At 39.3% G+C, this 15,809-nt stretch overlaps 1 protein-coding gene across 4 annotated transcripts in view; it reads left to right on the forward strand.

Moving 5' to 3' along the window:
* Nucleotides 1–15,809, forward strand: part of ZNF385D (zinc finger protein 385D) — a 953,569-nt gene that overhangs the window by 614,546 nt on the left and 323,214 nt on the right. The window contains exon 1 of one of the 4 annotated variants that reach the window (XM_036851516.1): nucleotides 15,190–15,501. The exons of the other annotated variants lie outside the window; for them this stretch is intronic. Within the exon in view, the coding sequence (XP_036707411.1) occupies nucleotides 15,480–15,501 (22 nt within the window). The 5' untranslated portion in view covers nucleotides 15,190–15,479. Of the gene's footprint in view, nucleotides 1–15,189; nucleotides 15,502–15,809 lie in introns of those variants that run through there. 4 annotated transcript variants of the gene reach the window in all.

Raw genomic sequence — 15,809 nt, forward strand, 5'->3', positions numbered from 1 at the left:
CTGGGCTTATCCACCTTGCACTGGACTCTGTAAGACCTACGTTTATATGAACTCCTAGTTCCAGGGTCCATCACCAATTGACAAGTTCCTTCTCCATCTCTTAGTTTGTTTTCAAGAACAAACAGGATTGTCTTGGTTCATTTTTTCAAGCTGAGCCATACAAGTCATAGGTCTCAGAAAATCCTATTCAGAGGTCACCGTAATCAAATCAGTCATGTCCAGGGGTGAGTAAGACCTGCATATTTCATATGGAAAAGGAATTTTCCCAGAGAGGAGGATGGCTTGGCAACCATCTTGAAATATGTCCAAATTCCCTATATTTCCCATCAAGATTGATGCCTTGCTTATATTTCTAGGAAGGTTAAGACAGTGAAATCTCACATACTCACGTTACATATATATATATATATATATATATATATATATATTATAGATAACATTTAGGAAATGGCTGCCTTTATTTCTCAAAATAAATGCAATAACCTGCTGATCTTTTGAAAATAGTACTGTGATTAGACAGACACTCATTTTTGAAACTTTATGGAAGAAACAAGACATTCCTGGCCACTGCAAATCCTTGAGGCCACCATAGGTAATGACAGTCTCAGAATACACTTTAGTGCTTAAGGATCTTCAAAAACAGGGCCACCCATAATGTGAGAGATGTTACTTAGGAAATTTTCAGGCAGGAGAAAAGTAAACAATTTTAAAAATTGGGCATGTGAGCCAGAAATGTAGAATTATACTACAACTGGCAGATAAACATAAAAACTTGTGGTATACACCTCAAAGTTTCACTTTTTCTATTTTCTTCTGCAAATCACATATACATGTATACATTATGCATATACAATAGGTAATTATATTACAGACTCCCATCTAGCCAACGCACTGACTCCATCATTTGAAGGCTAATCTGGGTCAATTGTCAAACAATCAACTGTTCAGTTTTCATTCTTGTGTTCAATGCTCAGCTCCCGTGACAGCTGAAAAAGCTGACTTACCCTGAAACTGGCTGAATTGGTGATTCCCAACTAGACAAGCCCAGCCATGCAAAACGTCCTTTTTTTTTTTTCCTTGTCTACTACGTTTCATTGGATGACATGTAGACAGAAAACCCAAGCAAGGAAAAGCGGGACTTATGTCAGAGATTTAGGGCATTTCTGCATATGTTTATCTCAGAGTCACATGGTTATATGAGTGCTTTATTTCCACGCAATACTTAGTAGGTCACTATTCTAGTACCTTTTGAATCAATAAGCATACAGTCCATCCCTTTCCTGATTAAACCCTTTGTGGTTTTCTACATCCTTGGAGCAGGGTCATGACTGCCTCCAAGGTACCTGCCGTCCTTCATTCTGTACCACTTTGCTCGGCCTCGCTTACCTCCTGTTCCCATGCTCCTTTTTCTTCAGGGCCTTTGCACCTGCTGTGAACTATGCCTAGGATACTTGTCCTTTATTTTTATTTAATTTGAAATTATCCGTACTCTTCAACGTAGACGTCATGTTCTCCAGAGTCCTCTCTAACCTCTCTTTCTGCCCATCAGAGGTTCAAGGGGTCTTATTGCTGATAGTTTCTTTAGAGCAGACTCTCCACAAAGCTTTTACTAAGGTGAAATATTTTTTTGTTTGTTTTTGGTTTTTTTCCCTCCAGAAAAACTGGTCTGGTTATTTAACTAATACAACATTATTTTCAAAGATATGTGATGTGTATTTGAGATACTAAAGTGCATGATAAATTACTCAATTTAAAAGGATTTCCCAAGAAATTTTATACTTCAAAATTATGCAAGTTCCTTAAAGCTAATGGATTTCTTCATGCTCAAATTAATTAGGGTCTTTTTCTCCTCCAGTTTTTTTTTTTTTTCCTTTTTATTGAAGGTGAAGAGAAAACTTTCCACTACCTAGAAACCCTTGTGAGACTTTTATTGTCTTTTTAAAATAATGACACCTTCTAGAAAAGATAAAATGCTGAGTGATTACCGTTCTTGAAAAGAAAGAGGAGAGCATCATGATTGAATATCTCCTGGAAGACCTGACAGCTCTGAGCCATCACTATTACTCAGACAGAGTACACGGACCAGGGCATTCATTTAAATTCTGAGCTTTCCTTTCTTCACATTAATTCCTAAATCAACAAGTCTCTGGAGAAAAGGTGGGTTTTCTTTCTCAATTATCCAGCAATTTCAAGGGCTTCTTGGGGCGTCAGCATACTGTCTTCTTTGGGAAATTAGTCTTGCTTGCCTTTAGGTACTTGGGACTTAAATTTATACCACCAAGTATATATTGAGTACTTCCACAATGATAGTGTCACAGGATGGGTTCTCCGGGAAACAGACAGAGAGGAAGGTTAGCAGGTAGAGTGTTTATCTGGGAGCACTCTGGCTTGGCTCTGTGGGAGGGAGAAGAGGAATTCGACTAGAGAGAAAAAGAAGTTGAGCTGTGATGCATGTCCAAAGACAGCTTTGGATGCTCTAGCGCTTAAATGGCCCAACTCTACCAGATTGTCCCAAATTGGTCTGAGATGGCCAGGACTTTTATTTCCACACTGATCACTGATGTGGTCCACCACAGGGGGAGAAACCTTAGCAATGCAGCTCCCAGCATCTGAGACAACACCTAAAGAGGCTGGCAGGTGAAGGCCTTCTGTCTAAAGCATTCCTAGCAGCTGAGCAACAATTCTCATTTTAGGGAGATCTGGGAGGTGTGTCATGGGCAGGCATTGTAAGAACACTCAGTGGCAATAAGATAAATGATACATATTAATTCTTCCAAATGAGATTTCACATTATAAACAGGAAGACATACCAAGGAACTTTATCAAGGGATAGATAACGTTTCTCTTAAGGTATAAAAAAAGTTAGTCACTAATTATGACCTTGGCAACCATCCTAGAGAAGGCTCATCCTTGCTGGTCAATTAATGACTTAGTGATCAAACTGTGCAGTACTTTGTGTATTTTGGATTTTTAAAGTTTTTTTTATTGTGCATTATATCAAATCTACCACTGTAGGAGTGGAGATTAAGGGTTTATGTTGTTTTGTATTTCATAATATTTCTTCAGATAAATCTCTCCTATAAACCAAAACCAAAACCAAACAAACAAAGAAAGAAACGATTAAGGATGACAGATATCAAAAACAAACTTATGGTTACCAAAGGGGAAATGTGGGTGGGGGCGGCGGGGATAACTCAGGAATTTGGGATTAACATACACACACTACTGTATATAAAACAGATAAACAACAAGGACCTACTGTACAGCACAGGGAACTATACTCAATACTCTGTAATAACCTATATGGGAATAGATCTAAAAAAGAGTAGATATATGTGTATGTATAACTGATTCACTTTTGCTGTACAGCAGAAACTAACACAACATTTAAATCAACTATAATCCAATAAATTTTTTAAAAAAGTTCTCATTACAAGAAAAAAAGATTCCGTAACTATATATGGTGACGGATATTAACTAGATTTATTGTGGTGATCATCTCACAATGTATATACAAATATCAAACCACCATGTTATACACCTGAACTAATATAATGTTATGTCAATTATATCTCAATAAAAAATAAATTAAAAAAAAAGATGAGCAGCATTTCAGTAGGTTAAAAAAGTATGAAGAAGGGCCTGCCAGACGCAGGGGAGATGGTGATCCCAGACAAAGAGGAACATGAGTTGGTAGATAAAGGTAGAAATTTGATCACGAGTTAGAGAAAGGTAGAGAGAGTGGTGGAAGGGAAGAACAGATGGAACAGCTGAATGCAGTAGCAGAGACCCTTTAATAAAACGCTAAAGATATCGGAAAATGCAAAAGAAGGGAAAAAGAAAATGTTTCATGAGAAGGAACGAAATTGGGTCATTTGCAGAGACATGGATGGACCTAAAGACGGTCATACAGGGTGAAGTAAGTCAGAAAGAGAAAAACAAATATTGTATATTAACACATATATGTGGAATCTAGGAAAATGGTACAGATTAACCTACTTGCAAAGCAGAAATAGACACAGACGTAGAGAACAAAGCGGGGAGAGGGGGTGGGATGAATTGGGAGATTGGGATTGACATATATACACTACCATGTATAAAATAGACAACTAGTGAGAACCTACTATATAGCACAGGGAACTCTACTCAGTGCTCTGTGGTGACCTCGATGGGAAGGAAATCTGTGAGGGAAGGGATATATGTATACATGTGGCTGACTCACTTTGCTGTAGAGCAGAAAGTAACACAACATTGTAAAGTAACACAACATTGTAAAGCAACTATATGCCAATAAATAATTAAAATAAAATAAAACAAAACAAAAAAATCATAATTTTAAAACAATGTGGCTTCACATTGAAGTTCCATGAAAGATTTTATCAAGTGGGTACTGTTTTCTTCATAGAAAGTAAAAACTGGGAAGGGAAGAAATGGAAGAATCTAGCAAAGTTAAGTTCGAATTCCCTCATGGCTTCCGGTCAGTTGAAGCAAAATAATGGGCACTCGTTGACACACACTGTCAATCCTCCAAAGGCTCTAACAGTCTCTATAAACAGACATCTAGCTCACCCCCTGCAATTATATTATCAAGACTTTCCTCACGTCTATCCAAAGACTCTTGCATTGGTGACCCTCACTCATTCCCACTCCATCATTTCACGCATTAAGAAACCAAAACCCAAAGGGATACATACCTCTTCAAGGCCCTATGTCTATGTCTATCTCAGCTGAGCTCTATATCACACTGTCATCATTTTAATTAATCTTGTACAGATGTCCCACTGTTACAAGTAGGCTATAAAACTGCATGATGCATCTATTGACATATTTTTTAAAATCCCAAACTTAGAAGCTTAGAACAATAATAAGTGTTATCATCTCTCACACTGTCTCTTGGTCAGGAATTTGGGAGTTTCTCAGTTAGGTGGTTCTGACTTGGGGTCTTTCATGAGTTGCATTTAAAATGTTGGTTATAGCTGCAGGTATCTGAAGGCTTGACCCAAGTTGAAGAATTCACTTCCAAGGTGGCTTACTTACATGCCTGGCAACTTGATGCCAGGAAATGCTGGAAATCTCAGTCCCTTGTCATGTGTACCTCTTTGTAGGGTTTACTGAGTGTCCTGATAGCAGGGCAAGTCCCCTCTCCTAGAGGATGTGATCCAAGAGACAGAGACCAAAGCCGCTTTGCCTTTTATGACCTCATCTTGAAAGTCACACCTTGGTCATGTCAACAACATCCTATTTGTTGCTCAGGTCAGCTCTACCCAAAATGGCAATGGGCCACACAAGAGTGTGAATACTGGGAAACAAGAATCAATCACTGGGGGCAATTTTGGAGGCTGGCTCCACACATGAAGAAAGAGGACACATTACTGATATTTTTTCATCAGAGCCCACCACGGATGTTGAGCTATTGGTGAGTTGCTTTTCTAGTTCTCTGTGGCTATCCCACAGGACTGAGTTGACTTTCATATGGTCAAAATGTGATGACATTTTACAAAATCATTCCAATTTCTTTTTAGTAAATTAAATTATGGCCAGCATTGAAAAAACAATGCAAAAACAGCATATAAGTAAAATTATACTTAAAATATACACATATGAAACCAATCTTTCCAAAATATGACTCACAGTGAGGGCCGGTACTGTCATTGAATGATCACTTGCTTTGCTGTATCAGTTAAACCCAACTTTCATCTGCTTACCAGTGGTCGGTGAAAAAGTCTAGATTTGTTATGCATTATATTCTATACTGTAAGTACAGTTCATGATAATGAATTAAGCATCACTATTCATGAAAAGAATAGAAAGAAAAACATGACCTTTTATTTCAAATACATATTCTGTGTATAGATTTTAAAGCAATTTCTCGGTTGGGGACAGAATAGATATTTATGTTTTCTGTGATTTTGTAATCTTAAATAGGAAATGTGAGGGTTACTTCCATGTTAGAGTAGCAACAATAATGTGTGTCTGCATCAAAGCTCCCTACCACAAAGGCAAGTCTTTGTTTACCTTTTGAAAATGCTTTTCCAAGAGGCTGTGGGTAGCCGTTTCCAATACGGAGAAAGCCATTTGATCAGATAGCAGCAAAACTGATGAAAAGCATCATGGAAGTGACAGCAAGATTAATTAAGTTCCTTCAGCTGTATTCACGTATGGCTGTGCAGAGTTCCTTTGGGTACTGCCACAGTTAAATGGTATTCATGGTGACAAATACCATGGATTTCCAGAAATGACATTTTTGAGTCAAGGGTGAAAAATCACACGCGGTCATTTTATCCACCAAAAGGATCAGAGATGAGCCCTTAGGATTGTTTCTACGTTTGAGCAAAGCCAAGATTGAAACTGAGATATAATTAAAAGAATGTTGAAACTGGAATATTTTGTTTTCCTTTACACATTTCCTTCATGTGTTTTAGACATTTTGACAGAGGAAGCCAAACAAATTTCCATCTACTGTATTTGACTTGAGGTGCAGAATTATGCACACTTGGAAACACTTTCAATTTCTTTGTGAAGGCTTGCAAAGTTGGGGGCACACTGCATTGTCTCTGTGCTCACTCTATAGCATTATTATCACGGTATATATAAAAATGGAATGTCCATGACCTAAAGCATCCAACTGTACTTGACCTGTACTCAATTTACCTTGAAATATCTTTTTTTTTTTTAAAGCAAAAGAAGAAATTCAATATGATGTTGTTTTCTTCTTCCATTTGGTTTGCAAGCACATTTGTTGTGGGGAGAGGGCTTATCCTCAAACTGCTGCCCAGAAACCATAAATGAATTTTATTTTAAGAAAAATTGGAAACCTCTGGAGCGTATAAGATCTCTCAACCCGCTCTACAAGATGTATTAACTCATGGTAGGGTGTCACCAAATATCTTGGGAGGCATATTATTACGTTTCTGTCCTTGGAAACACTTTAAGGTTCATTCACATATTCATTCAGTAGACACTCCCTGCATCATGTGTCACTTCAAACCCTTTAATCTGGGATGTGAGGTCACATCCAACATAGGCTCTGTGTTTTCCTCTCCAACTTCGCTTGGCATGAAAATCTTTCATGAAACTTCCTCTTGAATGCTCTGGTTTGTTCTTTGTCTCCCAGACCTACCATTCACAGCTCCACCCTTGCTTTATGTCATTTGCCAATGTCTGCATTTGATCAATCTGGCCAATCATAAAGTTTGAACTTAAGTGCCACCTCTTCTCTGCAGCTTTCCAGGTTTGCCTTGAAGCCATTATAATTTCGTCTTTTACCAAGCCCTTACATACATGTCCTAGATTATTCATTTGTCATTTACTTTATACTACCTTTTTTTTTTACTTATATTTTTGTATGAATGCTTCATCTCCTTAAATAAGACACCAAATGCTTTGAGAAGCAGAGCAGTAGCTTAAATATTTGAGTTCAGTGTCTTGTTATATAGGATCTTCACTTTTTTTTTTTTTGCCACTGATGATAATAGTTACAATAATTAAACTTCCTGTGAGTGAGGCACCAAAGTAGGTAGACCAGGACTACCAAACGTCTGATGTGGTGTCCATTGATTTTTGGAGAAAATATCTACATAGACATAAAGCAAGAGGCCAGTCAGCCTTATTAAAAGCTAGATAAAAATGTGAACACGTTCCTGAAGGGCTTTGGAGGGGAAAAAAGAAAATAAGAAAGGGAAACGTGACAGGGAGCTAATCCGAGAGACTTCAGAAAGGGAGCTTGGGACGCTTCCTGTTATAAGGGAATCAGGACAATCAATCAATCAGGGCAAATGTGCTAATAAAAGGCACCTGTAAGAGCAGCTGGGGTTTGATTAGCTTTTCCCAGATTCTTCTCTGCCTAAACTCTCTGTTCTTGACTCTGGTGATACTTGGCTCCCATATTGGATTCCTGACCTGCTCCACCCACAGAATTTCTGATGTGTCTTTTGCCTAATTGGCTGATCAGCCTGCCGGTTCCTGGCTGGCCTTTCCTCCCAGCTTTGGGAATTCTCTCTTCACCCTAAGATTGCTCTTGAAGTCTCCTCCTTGTCTATGGAATTCTGATACTCGTCTCCAACCACAGCAAAGGTTGCTGCTTCCTAAGTCATGGATATTAACAGCACGCTCCAATCACAAACCCAATCTGCCATGTCCTTGGTGTGCATTTCTGCTATATTCTGAGGTATGTTAAAATACTAAAGGAATTGATATTTGTCTATTTCTTCCATGACTCCAAAGAACCTTCATTCTGCTTCAGGGATATTGATAACTGAGCTGCTTATTGAAAGGCAATCTAATAAATACTGGAATAAAGTTTTGCAAACAATGGGAGCACATTAGGGGAACATGTGAGTCAGACATAAGCCTAGGGAACGCTTCTTAGAAAACGAAATACCTGAGCAGTTTTGGGTGGTGAATACAATTATCTAGACAGATAAAGGGGAAGAGGAAAAGGCATTCCTGGTAGACTATAACTATATTCTCGGTAGCATCAGGACAGAGCATCATATGGAAGACTTTTGAGATATTTATTCATTCAAATAAATAATAAATCAATACAAATAAATATTTATTTCATGTCTCTTATTGTTGAGACACTTTTTGAGGCACTGGATACAGTATGAACATGGTAGATATGCCCCTGCCCTCATGTTCATTCTATGGGGGTAAAGAAACAACAAACCGTAACCAATGAATGAAGGAGATGAAGGATATTTTAAGTCTTCCTCTGCATGAGACAAAGCTGGAAGAGGTTCCAAATCCTACTGGATAAGTTAAGCTATGGAAACCCCAAGAATGTAAGCACCATGTGGACAGAGAGTCTGTAATTTCATCAATGTACCTTCAGCACCTAGAACAGTGCTTGGCACGTGAGTACCCGATAACTATTTTTTGAATGAATAAACATGCCTAGGCCACAGCCAGCTCCAGGGTAAGAATTCTAAGAGGGTTCTCAATGCCAGTTAGTAAATCTTGTAAAAAAGCCCATGTTAACTGACCACATATAGAAGGAATTTATTAGATGATGTCTCCAAGGTTAGGGAGATATGTAGAATTTTACAATATTACAGTATTTATAGAATTTTTCTTCTTATCACAATATTAGCACTTCTTTTCCTGTAGGCTATTAATTGTCCAGATTAAGGTCCCTAGGCATTTAGTTTCAATGGAAGCATCAAGTAGGAATCAATGAATAAAAATGACTTATGTGTGTGTAGTCATGTCTACACAATCTACAAAATTCTGATCAAAACACTACACAGATTAGTTGCACTTGTCATTTGTTCTCATATAGACAAATTAGTTATTTCTCCACCTTTCAACCTGTTTTGACATTGGGTGTAGGTATATGAGACGGAGGCAAACTCAGGCTTAAAATAAATAGCCTTCCATCAAATGTCATTCATATGTCAACAAATATTCATTCAACAGATTATTGTACTTTCAACAAATATTCAGTCACCAGATACGCACATACTTGGTCTCTTGCACTTATAATTCCCCAGGGCTCACTGTTGACCCTATTCTACTTTTCCATCTATATTCCCTTGGAGGTATCACCTGGTCTCATGGATTTAATCACCATCTATAAGGTTATGATTTTTTTTTATTTGAAAATACAACTTTTTATTTGTTTATTGCTATTTTTCCTCTCTTTTTTTAATTGAAGTATAGTTGATTTACAATGTTGTGTTAGTTTCAGGTGTACAGTAAAGTGATTCAGTTATACATGTATATATACATATATATGTATATATATATTCTTTTTTAGATCCTTTTCCCATATAGGTTATTATAAAATATTGAGTATAGTTCCCTGTGCTATACAGTAGGCCCTTGTTGGTTATCTATTTTATATAGAGTAGTGTGTATTATGTTAATTGCAAACTCCTAATTTGGTAACCATAAGTTTATTTCTATGTCTGTAAGTCTATTTCTGTTTTGTATATAAGTTCATTATAAATGCTGGAGAGGATGTGGAAAAAAAGGAACCCTCCTACACTGTTGGTGGGAATGTAAATTGGTGCAGCCACTATGGAGAACTTAAAAAACTAAAAATAGAACTACCATAGGATCCAGCAATCCCACTCCTGAGCATATGTCTGGGGAAAACCATAATTGGAAAAGATACATGCATCCAAATGTTCATTGCAGCACTATTTACAATAGCCGAGACATGGAAACAACCTAAACGTCCACTGACAGATGAATGGATAAAGAAGATGTGGTACATATATATACAATGGAATATTACTCAGCCATTAAAAAGAATGAAATAATGCCACTTGCAGCAGCATGAATGGACCTAGAGATTATCATACTAAGTGAAGTAAGTCAGACAGAGAAAGACAAATATCATATGATATCACTTATATGTGGAATCTAAAAAAAAATGATACAAACAATGACTTTAAATATGAAGTTCAAGCATCGCCCCTGAACTCCATACTTATATAGCCCAACTGCTAGGGAACGTTTCCACTTGAATATTATAATAGGACTCAAACTAAATAGGTCCCGCATTGACTACCTCCTACCCCCCCACCCAAACATGTTTTTCCACAGTCTTCTTGTCAGTTAGTGGAAATTTCACCTTCTAATTGCTCAGTCCCCAAATTTCAAATAATCTATTACTCTTTTTTTTTCTCTTCCATCACTTTCCCAACTCATCAAGAAATCCTATTGACCCATTTTGTCATATGTATAGATTCCAATCACTTTTTACTATCTCCACTGCTCCTACCCTGGTCTAAGCCACCATTTCTTTTCTAGATTATTACAAAGGCTTCCTAAGTGGTCACCTGTGTTTTCCTTTGCTCCCTTTTATCCATTCTCCATGCATCAGCCATAGTGAACCTGTTAAAATATGTCAAATTACGTTACTCCAAAGGCATTCTATACAAGTCAGAATAAAAGTCTAAATCTTTATGATATGGCCAACCAAAGTCCTACTGAATTAGGCTCCATGTAACCCATTTCACTTCAACTATTAATATCCTCCTCAGTACCTACTGCCTCTCTAGCACATTGACCTTCCTGCTCTTCCTGGTAACCCTCAGGCACGTCCCCCATTGCCTTTTGCACTTTCTGCAGTGTTCTTTATCCATCACCTAGTAAAATGCATGGCACAAAGTAGACATTCAAAAGATATGGAATTTATTCAGTAAACATGGAATGAATGAATAGATAAATAATGGAATCATTCATTAAATACTGATTTATACTAGGTCTTGGAGATTTAAAAAAAAAAAAAAAGAGCATCCTCTTTCATTTGGGAGACGGACAAGTAAAGGGAAATCCCCACACTATGTTTAAGTGCTCAAGTAGGACTTAGATAATATGCTATCTGAAAACAAAATAGGAGCAGTACCTCCTTCACTCTTGAAGTTAGGAAAGGTTCTCAGTAGAAATAATACTTGAACAAAGCCCCAAAAGTTGAATAGGAACTGTCCAGATAAAGACAGCAGGTAAGAGGAGTGTAGTCTTTAGGGGAACTGTAGTTCTGCAATGGGATTGGAGTGAAGCTTGTGAAGGATCAAGCATATTCACAAGTGGAAAAGTAATCAGGGGCTAGTTGTGAAAGGCCCTATATACCCTGGTAGGTGAAATAGACAATGAAGAGTCTTGAGCAAGGGAGTGAGTTGATGACATCTGTTTTAAAAAGATAATAATGGATCTAATATGGAGCATGGGTTGGCCTTGGGCAAGCCTGGAATAAGGAACATTGGATAAAACTTTATTGCTGATACATAAGGAAGAGATGAAAGTGGGCAAAACTAAGACGCAGAGGAAGGCAACATAAACGGGCTCTGCTAAGTCAGTGCTGTATGACTGCTGCATTCAGCTATGAGACAGGACAAGCAAGCTCACAGATTATGGTCTGCAGGACCACCTGGCATCTGTATTGCATGGAATATAAGAACAGCTGCTGCTAAGCATGGACACACTCAATTTGTGTAAACAGTTTGCATCAAACGCCATCAGTCTCAAAGAATTGACTGCAGGCACATAGGAAAGTATGATGTTTTACACAGAGTAAGGTTGTACTCAGTTATGTTCATTCATTCATTCATTCACAAATGTTTACTGAGTAGCAACAAGTGCCAGATACCCTTGTAAGGATGGTGGAGACAGCAGTGAACAACAAGGAAAATCCTTGCCCTCGTGGAGATGATATTCCAATGGAGAGAGATCAAAATGAACAGATGTCCACAGTAGTGGGTCAGATGGTGATAAATGTTATGGAGACTTAAGAGGGTGGTGAGGGGTTAGGAAAAGCCAGGGGAAGGAGGAAGGCAGTCTGAACTGTTAGAAGGGAGACTGGGAATGACTACCCTGACAAACCTTTGAACAAGACTTTCAGGAGACAGGAGAATCCAGGCAGGCAGCTCTCCGGATATCTGAGCAAAGAGAAAATTCACATCTTCCCATGATGTTTTCAGTCCAAATATGTGACTGGTTTTAGGGCATCCTTTGTTTTACTAGTGAAAGGTCTATTTCTACCTTATTCCCCCTCAGAATTTCTCAGCTTCTCATACTTTCTGAGAGACAGAGAAAAGCCACGGGTGTGAACGAGGTCCTTCCCTGGGAGCTGCTGGGTCCTCTCCTGGGGGTGACATATGGGCACGTCTCTCAGGCACGGCTGTCGAGTCCACAACCCTACGTCTAGCCAACCTCAGCTGTGCCTTTGTTTAGATGTTATTTTGTTTCAAGATAAAAATAGTCGCATTTTTTTCTTCATAAATATAATATATACACATAAAGTAATTTTAGAAGAAACGATAATAAGTGTACAAGTAAAATCAAAACCACTTGTTTTCCATCCAGAAATAAGCAACTTTTCTATCGGAGGTCTTGACATTCCAGATAACCCTGAATTGGAGGTGGATGGGGCACACGTGTTTAAATAAAGCAGACACCCTCATTTTTTTGTTTGAACAGAATTCCATTGTATGAATGTAACACTGAGTTGCTCCTTGGATGCCATGCTCTTTCAGACCCGGCAGAGGTTGGAATGTTCTAGTACCAAATGCTCTCTGCCTCTTATTTTCATGACCATATAAATATATATTTTTTTCTGGAACATGCAGTGATGTAATACGATTGGGGGAGATCTTTACCTGAGCCATTATAAACAGGAAATTTAGCATTTATATATTTGAATAAAGAGCTCTGCTGGGGACTTGAACATAAAGTCAACATACAAATAGTAAGACAACTATTCTGTACTGACATTTACTGACATAATTGAGAAAGTTGCCTAAAGTCTCTGAGCCTCAGGTTCTTGTGATTATAATATACGCCTTTCGAGATCTCAGTTTGTTAGTAAGAAAGATGACATAAGTGAAAAGACCTTGTGACTGCAGAATGCCACGCAAATTCAAGAGTGTTATTAATTATTAAGAGAGTCCTTTAGTATCTTAAATCTCCTGTTTTAAATGCAACTCTAAAAGCTTCCACCTTCTAACTACAGGAAGTCGAAAGGACCAAAAACTCTAACATTAAACTACAGCGCCCCCTAGCCCATGTAGGCCGTCAAGACACCTGATGAGCTTCATGAATAAGCTCTACCACAGATGGTTCTTTTGCCTGAGGGAAAGGCCAATAATTGTACTTTTGGATGATTTCCATCTGTCCAAAAGGAAAAACACTTATGTGTTGTCTTCAGGATTTTCCTGTAACATTCTTTTTAGTTTTAGTTTAAAAATAGGAGTAAAAAAAGTAAATATTCTTTACTATTGACATTTTCTTCCTCCAAATTGCTTTAAATGAAGACTATTTCTAAAAGAGCATCACCAGATTTATCCTAAGACTCGCTGTAATGTTTCTGATTTATATATGATTATCTATTTGCATTCACCAAATTCTTTATAATCCACTGCAAGATTGCAGAGCAAGCTGTTACGGGCTTCAGCCCCTCCTAGTGTATTAAACCCATCAACAGACACAGAATTGTGCAAGGAAAGACCATGGAATATTTTAATATCACAATGGAGAAATATTGGCTACCATGGCTTACCAAAACTCCTATTAAAATATATCAATTGCTTGCTTCCATAGGCTACAGTTCTTTATCTTCAGTTTTTTTAAAAAATTTTTATTTGCTTTTTTCTTTTTTTATATTCTTTTCCATTATGGTTTATCAATATCTTCAGTTCTTAGTTTAATAGATTTTTGTAGAAATGTTTGTTTAAATGGTCCAGTAAGTAAGTTGGGCCCCAAAGAGATGAGTCCTTATGAAACTGAACTTGCTCTATGGGTTTATTTTCAGTGCAGAGCATTGAAATATTAATCACTCCAGCTTTCAGGGATTTCTTTTTAACATCCTTTTCTATGTAAGGGCTAAGCTTCTTTGCTAAGCTTTGCCTTTCTCGACTGTTCATCTCAAATGTAATGGGAGTGCTTGTGTGTGTGTGTGTCTATATTATACTGGTGACCAGACTTGAATTATGACACAATCCTGGTTATCTTTCAGGCTAAAATGTCTCTTCCCTTTGGGGTCAGGGATCATTTCAGCCTCAGTGTCCTTTCTACTGCCTGCTTCGGGAGGCAGCAAATGTGATCTCGTGCAAGTGCGAGGTGACTTTCATCACCAGTTATTTTTCTTTACATTTCTCTATCAACCTAGCTCAGAAAATACTCAAGAAATAAAAACAACTCTTCACCAACTGCTGGGTTTCTGTGATCTGATCACTTCTCAGTGGAAACCTGTATTACCCTAGCCATGGTCCCTGGAGTCTTTTAGGTATAACCATCACAGACAGCAACCAACCCTCAAGCCCACAGCAAAGAGAATGCAGGCACAAGGCACCATTCCTCTTCCTACTGCCTTTTAAACTTGGGAGGGGAGGTTCATTTGGGGCGGGGATGCTGCCATTCGCGGGAGGGGCGGGATAAAAGTGTGTCTAATGACACGTCAATGACAGAAGTCGCCTTAACCCTGTCCCCTCCCGCCCCCCACCCCCCGGTGAATTTCTCCCCCCGTGCGCGCCGCGGTGGCTCTGGAGACCCTTCTCTCTTTAAGAGAGCCTCCCGCGCCCCTCACTCCGCCCCCTCCCAGGTCTCTGGGCTCGTCAACGCTTCCCGAGCACCAGGGTTGGTCCAGGCAGGCAATCGGAGCGCCTCCCGGAGCCGCGGCGAACCGGGGGTGGGGTGGGGTGGAGTGGGGTGGGGGTGGGGGGTCTGTTTGTAGTACTCTCAGTCCTGATGTCACAGGCGCAGCAAGGACATCGCAAGGAGGAGTCGGATTACAGTAAAGATGGGCAGTGCAGCAGGCAGCCCGAGCGCACGCTCCAGCCGCCGGGGACCGTAGCCCGGGAAAGGCGGCCCGCGAGGCGCTCATCCCGCGGCGGAGGCGGCACGCTCGGCGCCCCTGCTCTCCACGCCGGGGACGTTTCCGCCGAATGTAGCATGAAACGGGTTGGCTCTGCGCGGCAGCCCTGGGTGCGAGCTGATGCTGAAGACGCCGCGGTGGGGTTCCGGCTGTCTGATTAATGAGAAGCATAATGTATTTTGGTGAGTGTTCACGCTGATGATGTCATGCTGGGGGTGCCCAGCTCTTCACCAGGGCAGACAAGCCCTTTCGAAAATCTCGGCAAGCCTCGAGAATCTATTCCAGTAAACCTACCTTCAGCTGGCAACTGGAGGACCCGGCTGGTGCAGCCCTGGGAGCTTCCTTTGTGCTACAATCGGGGCTGTTTGTTAGTCGCAGAGGAGTTGAAGTTGGAAAAGGAAAGAGGCAGGGGTGAGGGTGGCTAAACTTTGCCTTGATTTGTGTGCATGAAGTTGATTTTTTTTTTTTTTTTTTTTTTTAGCTAGGTGAG

This window comes from Balaenoptera musculus, chromosome 4 (genome assembly GCF_009873245.2).
Source record: "Balaenoptera musculus isolate JJ_BM4_2016_0621 chromosome 4, mBalMus1.pri.v3, whole genome shotgun sequence".
Taxonomy (NCBI): domain Eukaryota; kingdom Metazoa; phylum Chordata; class Mammalia; order Artiodactyla; family Balaenopteridae; genus Balaenoptera; species Balaenoptera musculus.